Genomic DNA, 12727 nt, shown 5'->3' on the forward strand with positions numbered 1-12727 from the left:
CAGGACCAGAGGGGCCAGAGCCCCCCGCCCCAGGGCCCAGGACAGGCACTCCGGCAGCGGGCTGGGAACGGCCGTCTGCCCCCCCTCCGGTGCCGCCGTGGAGCCTCCAGAGAACCAGCCAACCAGAGAGCTCTGAGGGGCGAGGTGGTAGTCCTGCATGCCCGCCCGCAGGAGGGAACAGAGACTGTTCTCTCCTCCTCCTCCTCCTCCTCCCATCATCCTCCCCACCTCCGCCAGCGCCTCCTCTGGTCCAGGGAAGGAGGAGAGCCAGAGGAGGAGACCCTCTATGCGGGAGGGCGGACTCTTCCCTCCCCCTCCCCCTCCACCGCCCCTGCCCCTCCCCCCTGGGCAGGTCCGGTCCAGCATGGAGAGGAGGGTGGCGGTGCCCTTGGGCGTGCCGTAGTCGTTGCCCGCCAGCACGGCACACAGAGGCAGCAGCTGCTGGTTCATGCCCCCGAACCGCTGACACAGACCAGCCACCGTGTAGCAGCGGGTGTGGATGTACTGGTTTCCCGGTTTCCCGCGAAGGTGTTGCCAGTGGAAGGAACTGAACGGCAGGTAACCCCCTAGGAGGAGAGAAGATGAAGAAGATGAAGATTCCTTTTGTTATCGCGTGTGTGTGTGTGTGTGTGTGTGTGTGTGTGAGTGTGTGTGAGTGTGTGTGTGTGTGTGTGAAAATCCTAAATAATAATAAATAAGGAAAAGATGAGAGATGAGACCAGGAGCTCCAGTCCATCGCACGCACACACGCGTTCCATTTGGAAGTTTACTTCCTGAAGAACCTAGTGATCTATCCAGCGTTCCCACACCTTCTGAAACATCTATCCAGGGTTCCCACACCTTCTGAAACATCTATCCAGGGTTCCCACACCTTCTGAAACATCTCATTCAAGCACTTTTCAAGGACTTTCAAGACTCAATTCCCTCAAATTCAACACGGCAAAGTTTGAGACAGTTCTAGATGAGAATTTATATAATAGGAACTCTCCGCTCACAGACAACAATTAAAAAGATGTAGAATTGAATGTAGAGGCTTGAATACTTGCCTTCTACCACAGCAGAGCAAAACAATATATTGTGATATATAAGTTACTGTGTTAAGTTAAGGAATACAGAGACTTATCTACTATAATTACGTAAAAATTTTTTTTTTAAATATATATATAAAAAAATATATAGAGAGAGTGGGGAATTCAAGCACTTTCAATGACCCATGTCTATTTTCAAAAACCTTTAAGGCCTTGATTTTTTTTCTCAAATTCACAAACTTTCATGGACCGGTGGGAACCCTGTCGATCAGGGTTCTCCCCGCAAATAATGTAAGAGTCGCGCTGCGCCACGCTGTGAATTTGGCGGCGCCACTATATCAACATTTCAAGGCAACTTAACACTAGAACAGCTAAAAGTAACTACTAAAAGAGCCCCTCTTTACAATGCTCAAGCTGCTATTTACACACAACGACCACTAGTTGGCCGCTTGTATATTAGCCTGCTTCCTACACAGAAAAACTGCAAAATATCTTCATACTATCTTATCCTGATGTGATTTAGAAAATGTAAGGATACTGGGTGGTAGAACGCACATATCTAGGAAAAGTCATGAAATTTGATCGAGTACAAAAATAACATTTTTCTTTACTCACAAATGACCCCTCATGGCTGTTCTAGTAATGACAGAGTGAACTATCTTTGGCTCGCCAACAACATCGTTAAGCAAAACCGACCGTGAAAGTGTGATAGTGAATTTAGCTGTGTTTTAGCTGTATTTTATCTGTATTTTCCGCACATTTTCATATAAATAAACGCAAGTCAGGTTTTGATGACGCAATCATCTCCCAAGTTTGGAATTGTGCACATCTGATGCTTCTAGGTCTGTATGCGGGTCGCCCTACCTGGGAGGTCAAAGATGAAGAAGTCGCTGTCATTGGTCAGAATAGGGCAGCGCCACTGACTGGCCAGACAGGCAATCTCCCAGTCCGCCTCGACGGGACACTGGACCAGCGGCACGCCGTGCTGGGAGAGGACCTGAATGAAAACATCCCGTGTGAGGAGGGGGAGGACACAGGCGCGCCGACCATGGGAGAGAGAGTCCGCCTCTTTGATCTTACTCTGCAGGCGCTGCCTCACAGTGGCAAACTTCTTGTTGCTGGGGTCCATCCCTCAAAAACATAAACAAAACAATAAATAAATAAAGGAAAATCTCACAAGTCTCACAAGACTTAATAATAATAATTCATTGTGTTTATAATAAAGCGCTTTTCTGGGGCTCAAAGACGCTGACAATATGGGAAAAACAGAAAACACAGAAACAACAAGCAACTTAAAAGACTTGGATAACCCTGGATTTTCCTGATTTCGATATTGATGTAATACCCCCCTGGAGTCTATGCCTCACAAACACATATTGACATTCTTGGTGAGTGATTCTAGGTTGATGGGGATTTGTCTTGGTATTCTACAAGGCAGGTAGGACTATGCCCGTTTATTTCAGCTCTAACCAACACAAACACTGAAATCACATCAGAGCCAAAATCTGTGACGAAAAAAACCTAGGCTGTTGGCTAGGACATGACATAAGACATCAACAAGATACATAAGCCTTGAATAAAACCTTGGTAGACATACATAGACCACACATAGACATACATAGACATACATAGACCATACATAGGACCTGGACGTACCTCCGTCCAGCACCACGTAGGGCTGTATGTCGCAGGCTGCCAGGGCAGAGAGGAACTGAGAGAGCAGGTTAGCGAACATGTCGTAGTCCCCCCCATGCTGCTGCTCCAGACCGTGGTTAAAATACAGCCTGAAGAACAGGCTACAGCCGTCCACCACCAGCCGACGGTCCCTGAGCCTCAGGTCCTGGAAGAAGGAGCGGTCCCCCTCCACGTAGCTGGTCAGACCGTGCACCCCCATGCTAGAACAGCAGACAACCTGGGAGAGAGATATTAGAAAACATTTCTTACAACCTCCATGTTGCCTTCACTGTAGACTAGTGGTGGCCAAACTACGACCTGTGGGCCAACTGCGCATTTTTTAAATAAAATGGAATATGGCCCATTAGAAAATAGTCTATAAAAATAAATTGCACTGTCTGTGCATTGGACTTCTTAGTTTCAACACTAGGTGTCACTACCATTTTTCAGAACGACTAGACCGACCGTTGCAATGATCCTATCTTGAAAACGTTTTTAAAAATCCCATGAAGGGTCGAACATGGAGGGTCGTACATGGAGGAACACGGAGGGTCGAACATGAAGGGTCGAACATGAAGGGTCGAACATGAAGGGTCGAACATGAAGGACATGAAGGGTCGAACATGAAGGGTCGAACATGAAGGGTCGAACATGAAGGGTCGAACATGAAGAACATGAAGGGTCGAACATGAAGGGTCGAACATGAAGAGTCGAACATGAAGGGTCGAACATGAAGGGTCGAACATGAAGAGTCGAACATGAAGGGTCGAACATGAAGGGTCGAACATGGAGGGTCGAACATGAAGAACATGAAGGGTCGAACATGAAGGACATGAAGGGTCGAACATGAAGGACATGAAGGGTCGAACATGGAGGGTCGAACATGAAGGGTCGTACATGAAGGGTCGAACATGAAGGAACATGAAGGGTCGAACATGAAGAGTCGAACATGAAGGGTCGAACATGAAGGGTCGAACATGAAGGGTCGAACATGAAGGACATGAAGGGTCGTACATGAAGGGTCGAACATGAAGAGTCGAACATGAAGAACATGGAGGGTCGAACATGGAGGGTCGAACATGGAGGGTCGAACATGAAGAGTCGAACATGAAGGGTCGAACATGAAGAGTCGAACATGAAGGGTCGAACATGAAGATGAAGGGTCGAACATGGAGGGTCGAACATGGAGGGTCGTACATGAAGGGTCGAACATGAAGGGTCGAACATGAAGGGTCGAACATGGAGGGTCGAACATGGAGGGAACATGAAGGGTCGAACATGGAGGGTCGTACATGAAGAACATGGAGGGTCGAACATGGAGGGTCGAACATGGAGGGTCGTACATGAAGAGTCGAACATGGAGGGTCGTACATGAAGGGTCGAACATGAAGAGTCGAACATGGAGGGTCGTACATGAAGAACATGGAGGGTCGAACATGGAGGGTCGAACATGGAGGGTCGTACATGAAGAGTCGAACATGGAGGGTCGAACATGGAGGGTCGTACATGAAGAACATGGAGGGTCGAACATGAAGGGTCGAACATGAAGGGTCGAACATGAAGAGTCGAACATGGAGGGTCGAACATGAAGGGTCGAACATGGAGGGTCGTACATGAAGAACATGGAGGGTCGAACATGAAGAGTCGAACATGAACATGAAGGGTCGAACATGAAGGGTCGTACATGGAGGGTCGAACATGAAGGGTCGAACATGAAGGGTCGAACATGAAGGGTCGAACATGGTGGAAGCAAAGAGACAAAAAATAGCAAGTGAGTGCAGGCATGGTGGGAAAGTGAAGACTTACACACAGAAGTCATGTGGAAGTGTGTTTGTGTGTGTGTGTGTGTGTGTGTGTGTGTGTGTGTGTGTGTGTTTGTTCAAGGAATTTGAAGCGGTGATGAAAGATTAGAATGTTCGAGTACGAAACGAAACATCGGTCCTACAGAGCAGAAAGTTGAACATCTGACAGCTAGCCTGTTAACTCAACAGCAGAATTCTTAGTACCATCAAAGTACAGGAAATTGCTAGCTACGTGGTAGCTCAACTCATCGCCCAGCACGGAAAACCCTTCTCGGATGGTAACTTTATTAAAGAGTGCCTCACTAAAGTTGCTTGGGTAATGTGTCCAGAGAAAATTCAAGAATTCAACAACATCAGTATTAGGGCTGTTACGATTATTCGACGTCATCGACGTCATCGACTACGTCAATACGTCGGTTTGCGTAATATGCGTCGGTTAGTCGTAAATAAACAAAATGGCTGCGACCAGTGCAAACACGGAGAGAGTTAGCGATTAGCGATGTTAGCTTATAGCCAGTTTAACAGAAGTAACTTCACTTTTAACATTACTTCCCGTGGTCGTAGCGGGCTGGCTGACGGCTTAAAATGACCGTGATGACCTGTAGACCTTATCCAGCTATAGTCTTGTGTTTCTACCCCGGGGCATAGCCCTATTATCTCCATATTTATCTCCTAAAACAGTACTAGCTAAGCTGTTGTGTTTACCACAGTCCTGTTCTGACTGGTCGCGGGCCGTAAGTGATGCTTGTCTCACAACGGAACAGTTTGTCAGTGTGTGTGTGTGTGTGTGTGTGTGTGTGTGTGTGTGTGTATGTGTCACGCATGTGTGTGTATCTTTGTCTCTGTGTGTCTGTGTGTGAGTGTGACATGCTCACATTCCTCCACAGTAATGCCTAAGGTGGAGGGGGGAGAAGGGAGAGAGGGGGGGAGAGAGCTAAGGGGGGAGGGGGAGAGAGCTAAGGGGGGAGGGGGAGAGCAGAGAGAGGGGGAGAATGTTATGTTTGTTATTGAGATTGTTATTGTTAAAGATTGTTACTGAGAGGTATACGGTATTCCGGTTAGAATTTCGCTTTTTTACAGAATTTACTGCATTACTTGCACTTTTCCTTTTACTTGAAGTTAACTTTTATATTTTATAATATTATATTTTATGTTGGACTGTAAGAAAGAGAGGATCTTTTTTGTTGTGTGGAATATTGCCCTGCAGTGCAAGAATAATTGAATAAAATACTGAAATGTTGATAAGAGAAGTTTTTGACATTTATTTGGGGGAAATTAAGTGATACATTAACCGAACAGCAAAAAATAATCGTTAGACTAATCGTTAAATTAGTCGTTAGAATAACCGACTAATCGAACAAATAATCGATAGATTAATCGTTAGAAAAATAGTCGTTTGGGACAGCCCTAATCAGTATGTCGAGAAGAACAATTGCCAGACGAGTTCAAGAACTGTGAGCTAACTTAAAACAGCAAGTGTCAGACAAAGCTAGTGCATTTGATTTTTACTCGATTGCATGTGATGAGAGCACAGACGCTACGGACACAACTTGTTGACTACAACTTTGGTTGACTACAACTTTGGCATCACCAAGGAGCTGCCACGACGGGTAAGGACATTAAGCTGTATCTGCTGCTACAGATGACATGAAACTACCATGGGACAAATGGAGTTACAACTGATGGGGCTCCAGCAATGACAGGCGTGTGGATGACTTCTCTGGTGTGTAGGAAGGTTGAATGTTAGCCTTTTTGATGTGCTAATATTTTTTCACACAGGCTACATAACAAGCTTATCCTGTAATACAGTTTATTTACCCCTCTCTAGCTTTCAAAACATTGCTTTTCTACATTGTTTACATTTACATTATCTAACTTATGGACCACCACTGACACACACACGATCAGGTTCTATCTTTAAGTTCCGTATTAGAAGTTCTGTAACTATACAGTACATTCTGTCTTCTTCTTTTTTGCCTCTTCAGCATCCTGAAAGACCTCTTCACAAGAATGACCTGAAGAACCAGACTGAATGATCTGAAGAACCAGACTGAATGACCTGAAGAACCAGTCTGAACGCTGCGATACTGAATACCCTTACAGCAGAATCACAGTACCTAACAGAGTCATGTTGTAGGTCTGGGTCTAACAGAACCAGTCTGAATGCTACGATACTGAACACCCTTACAGCAGAATCACAGTACCTAACAGAGTCATGTTGTAGGTCTGGGTCTAACAGAACCAGTCTGAACGCTGCGATACTGAATACCCTTACAGCAGAATCACAGTACCTAACAGAGTCATGTTGTAGGTCTGGGTCTAACAGAACCAGTCTGAACGCTGCGATACTGAATACCCTTACAGCAGAATCAGTCATGTTGTAGGTCTGGGTCTAACAGAACCAGTCTGAACGCTGTTGTAAACTACCTCATTCCTTTCTTGATCTTTTCTCCTTATTTTTGCACCATGTTTTATTTTATTTTATTTGCACTGCTTTTTTAAAGACAGTTTTATTGTATTAATTTCATTAGATTAAGATACAGAAATGCCCACTGTAATGTGAGGACACACCAATAAACTACTGTAATGTGAGGACACACCAATAAACTACTGTAATGACATCAGCTGAACAGTTCAGTAGTGGTGTATAATTATGTTCGATGGTACAGAGTTTTCTATGTAAAACTGAGGGGCCACCAACTTTTGGTTTTTTATTTCCTCCCAAAGAGTTTCAGATTTTTTTAATTTCTGAGAGAAAAGTCTGAATTAACTCCAAAGTACAACTTCCAAATCTAATTCCAAAGGACAGCTTGATAAGAGCATTAATGTCATCCATATAACCAGTAAATAAACACTGATCTGACTTTTTTCCTAATAAATTCAGAAATTCTTATCAGAAATTCTAACTTTAAACTCAGAATATAAGCTTCCCCACTTTCGGGAGGAAAAACTGAATCAGTTGATGGCCCCTAATAGTAATACTAATACTCATCTAATACTCTTCTAATACTCATCTAATACTCATCTAATACTCATCCTAATACTCATCTAATACTCATCCTAATACTCATCTAATACTCATCTAATACTCATCCTAATACTCATCTAATACTCTCCTAATACTCATCTAATACTCTTCCCTAGTTTTCTGGTGTAAAAACAGTTTTTCTTGTCAGTGTAACTGGTTCTGGTTGACAACTGCCGCGGTTAATAGTTTGAACATCGGCTGTCAAAGTGCGACAGCAGCAGCAGCTATTTATATATAATATATATAATGTAAACCAGCTCCTTACCTTCTTGTGATTTTATGCATCTATGCTTTTTCCCAAATGTGTTTCTTTTTCCTTTCTTAAACACCAGGGGAGCCACCCCTCCTACATTTCGTTGTTTGGTACCTGTACTGTAACAATGACAAATAAAGTCTATCTATCTAAGTACTAACACAGTACATGATCTCTAACACAGTACATGTACATGAGGTTAGGTGTGTCTGGGTCTGCGGCTCTAACCCTAACCCTGGGGTTGGCAGCTAACTCAGACATACCGAAGCTAGACTATAATATAGATGAACCTATAATGAACTGTTTTAAATTCTGTGGAACATTGTTCATCCTGCTAAAACAGGCGGCAAGTCCAGATTATTTGCAGTTACAATTCCATCGCAGGCAAATGATCACGGAACTGTCTATGGAAAACATTCATGTGACAACGCGCCGTCATACAGTAACATTCATGCGCGCATGCGCATTGTCTCTAACTTGACATATGAATAAATATATATATATTATAATTATATTGAATAAATCAACAGAGTTACATTGAACATGTTTACATACCCGCAACAATCCAATCACATGGAGAGCGAGCGCTGACTTCCTACTCCAGGAGTCGAGCGAATGGAATCATGGGAAAGTGAGTCTACACTGGTTTATAGTCAAACTTTGTCGCCATCTAGTGGTCAGATTAAAAACATTTTTGGCATTTAGCAGACGCCTTATTCCAAAGCGATTTACAATCAATACATTTGAGTGCCAAGCATGTGAATCATCAGTCCACCATTCGTGGCAGGAAGAGTAATCCAGCTCAGGCCCGGGGCCACTGATAGAAGGAAAAACCTTCTTCTATCACCTTCTTCTAAAACCTTTTATTTATTATTTTTTTAATACTGGAGGAACAGAGAAACAGTACAAGGGGGGCAATAGAAGTTCTTATGGACACAGTAGAGGGGAAAGCGGGTGTCTTTAGGAAACGTAGTGCTGAGGGGCAGAAGATGTCTCAGGAGGAGCAGTTAAGATGTAACCTGAAGAGATGGGTCTTCAGTCTACAACGGAAGATGGGTAGTGACTCTGCTCACATAGTTATACTATAGTTAATGCATTATGCACACATAGTTATACTATAGTTAATGCATTATGCACATAGTTATACTATAGTTAATGCATTATGCACACATAGTTATACTATAGTTAATGCATTATGCACATAGTTATACTATAGTTAATGCATTATGCTCACATAGTTATACTATAGTTAATGCATTATGCTCACATAGTTATACTATAGTTAATGCATTATGCACACATAGTTATACTACAGGTAATGCATTATGCACACATAGTTATACTATAGTTAATGCATTATGCACACATAGTTATACTATAGTTAATGCATTATGCACACATAGTTATACTATAGTTAATGCATTATGCTCACATAGTTATACTATAGTTAATGCATTGCACACATAGTTATACTATAGTTAATGCATTATGCTCACATAGTTATACTATAGTTAATGCATTATGCACACATAGTTATACTATAGTTAATGCATTATGCACATAGTTATACTATAGTTAATGCATTATGCACATAGTTATACTATAGTTAATGCATTATGCACACATAGTTATACTATAGTTAATGCATTATGCACATAGTTATACTATAGTTAATGCATTATGCACATAGTTATACTATAGTTAATGCATTATGCACATAGTTATACTATAGTTAATGCATTATGCACATAGTTATACTATAGTTAATGCATTATGCACACATAGTTATACTATAGTTAATGCATTATGCACACATAGTTATACTATAGTTAATGCATTATGCACACATAGTTATACTATAGTTAATGCATTATGCTCACATAGTTATACTATAGTTAATGCATTATGCACACATAGTTATACTATAGTTAATGCATTATGCACACATAGTTATACTATAGTTAATGCATTATGCACACATAGTTATACTATAGTTAATGCATTATGCACATAGTTATACTATAGTTAATGCATTATGCACACATAGTTATACTATAGTTAATGCATTATGCACACATAGTTATACTATAGTTAATGCATTATGCTCACATAGTTATACTATAGTTAATGCATTATGCACACATAGTTATACTATAGTTAATGCATTATGCACACATAGTTATACTATAGTTAATGCATTATGCTCACATAGTTATACTATAGTTAATGCATTATGCACACATAGTTATACTATAGTTAATGCATTATGCACATAGTTATACTATAGGTAATGCATTATGCACACATAGTTATACTATAGTTAATGCATTATGCTCACATAGTTATACTATAGTTAATGCATTATGCACACATAGTTATACTATAGTTAATGCATTATGCACACATAGTTATACTATAGTTAATGCATTATGCTCACATAGTTATACTATAGTTAATGCATTATACACACATAGTTATACTATAGGTAATGCATTATGCACACATAGTTTTACTATAGGTAATGCATTATGCACACATAGTTATACTATAGGTAATGCATTATGCACACATAGTTATACTATAGGTAATGCATTATGCACACATAGTTATACTATAGGTAATGCATTATGCACACATAGTTATACTATAGTTAATGCATTATTAACTATAGGCTAGAGGCTCGGAGTGGCTTCTACGCTGGTGTTTCTTAGTGTTTTTAAGTACATTTGTATGTACACTTTTATTTTAGTACTTATAGGGAACAGTTGTGTAAATAGTACCTACAGCAGGCTCGACTTATTAGAAGTTGGCACGCAAAACGACAAGACAGTTACAGCGGAGTTCCTGAAGCAAAACAGGATATATCACGAGATCGCCCGTGTACCGGGAGAATCCTGGTACTCAGTCCCCTCCCTGAGGCGAAAACGCCGGCGGCGAGACCGTAAGCAACGACGGGGCCGCCGGGGAGGCCTGCTAGCTAGGCTAAGACGGAGCCCTGACAAACCTGCTTTGCCGAGTATTTTCCTTTCCAACGTCAGGTCCCTGACGAACAAGATGGATGAACTGAGACTACAAGTTGCTAAAAATAACATCGTGGGAGATAGCTGTGTGATTATTCTGACCGAAACCTGGCTAAATGACACCATCGTGGACTCCGCAGTTAGCTTGGAGGGACGGACACTACACCGGGCGGACCGCACGCAGCTCAGCGGCAAGTCAAGAGGGGGTGGGATCATAATATCGACGAAGGATAGCTGGTGCTTAAACACGAAAACTGTAAGTAGCCACTGCTCCCCAGACCTGGAATACCGACCCACATACCTCCCGAGGGAGTTTAACGCGGTGTTCATAACATGTGTGTACATAGCGCCTAGCGCGGACGGTAGCCTAGCATTGGCGCGGCTATATGACGTCATCAGTGGTCAACAAAGCACTGATCCACAGGCTATTCACATCATAGCAGGAGATTTCAATCATGCCGACCTGAAGGCAGTACTACCCAAGTTCTATCAGCATGTTAAATGTGCAACAAGAGGAGAAAAAACACTGGACAAGGTATACACCAACATCAAACGTGCTTACAAGGCTAGTCCGCTAGCTCATCTAGGCATGTCTGACCATGTGTCAATCCCCCTGATCCCAGCATACACTACCATGGGGAAAAGTGCTCCCATCACCACTAAGACTGTCAGAACCTGGCCAGAAGGGTCCGCTCCACTGCAGATCTGCCTAAATGACACCCCATGGCAGGAATATGAGCATGAGGACCTGGAACAGTACACGTCGTCGGTTCTGAACCACATAGTGAACTGCACCAACTCAGTCACCGTGGACAAACGGGTCCGGGTCTACGCCAACACGAAGCCATGGATGACTGGGAAGGTCCAAAAACTGATCAACGAGAGGGACAACGCCTTCTTCGCAGGGAAGAGCACACCGCTGTACAGCACCACCAGGGCTAAACTAAAGCGCGGAATCAAAGCGGCCAAGGCAGACCACAGAGAGAAGATTGAGGAATGCTTCCTGAGCAACGACTCCAGGCGGATGTGGCAGGGGGTTCAGCACATGACAAACTTCAGAGCCAACAGGCTCACAGCCACAGAGGACGACCCCCTACTGGCGGGAAAGCTGAACACCTTCTACGCCCGGTTCGACGAGGGGCGAACGGAGGTAACCACAACACAAACACCACTCTCTCCAGCTCTCAGCAGCCTCACCCTCACAGAGCATGAAGTGAGACGCGTGCTGAAGGCGGTGGACCCCAGGAAAGCCTCGGGCCGGATGGCGTCCTGGGACGGGTGCTGAGGGACTGCGCCGACCAGCTGGCCGGGGTTTTCACCAACATCTTCAACCAGTCCCTGTCCCAGGCCACCATCCCACCCTGCCTGAAAACCTCAACTATCATCCCAGTCCCGAAGAAAAGCACGGTGAGCTGCCTAAACGACTACCGCCCGGTGGCACTCACACCAATCATCATGAAGTGCTTCGAGAAACTAGTCCGGGCCCACATACTCACACGCCTCCCGCCCAACCTGGATCCATACCAGTTCGCCTACAGAGCCCACAGGTCCACAGAGGATGCCATCGCGACGACTCTCCACGCCACTCTATCCCACCTGGAGAGGGGAAACAGCTACGCGAGACTGCTCTTTGTGGACTTCAGCTCCGCCTTCAACACCATCCTTCCAGACAGGCTAGTGACCAAACTACTAGACCTGGGTCTATCACACTCTATATGTGCATGGATCAAGGACTTCCTGACTGACCGCCCCCAGAGGGTGCGGGTGGGCCCCCACACCTCCACAGCCCTCAGACTCAGCACTGGGTCCCCCCAGGGCTGCGTGCTAAGCCCCATCCTCTACAACCTCTACACCTATGACTTCACCCCCGTCCACCCCAGCAACTCCATCGTAAAGTTTGCAGACGACACCACCGTGGTGGG

At 43.9% G+C, this 12727-nt stretch overlaps 1 protein-coding gene across 1 annotated transcript in view; it reads right to left on the minus strand.

The window, feature by feature from the left end:
• Positions 1–2922, minus strand: part of LOC308154559 (single-strand DNA endonuclease ASTE1-like) — a gene marked incomplete at both ends in the record, with an annotated part of 5527 nt that extends 2605 nt beyond the window's left edge. Inside the window, 3 exons of the mRNA XM_080527701.1 lie at positions 1–566; positions 1893–2159; positions 2685–2922. The exon at positions 1–566 is cut by the window's left edge and continues 522 nt beyond it. Of these exons, the coding sequence (XP_080383827.1) occupies positions 1–566; positions 1893–2159; positions 2685–2922 (1071 nt within the window). The remainder of the gene's footprint in view (positions 567–1892; positions 2160–2684) is intronic.
• Positions 2923–12727: the final 9805 nt, after the last annotated feature.

The sequence above is a fragment of the Nansenia antarctica genome (genome assembly GCF_963989245.1).
Source record: "Nansenia antarctica genome assembly, chromosome: 3".
In the NCBI taxonomy this organism is placed as follows: domain Eukaryota; kingdom Metazoa; phylum Chordata; class Actinopteri; order Argentiniformes; family Microstomatidae; genus Nansenia; species Nansenia antarctica.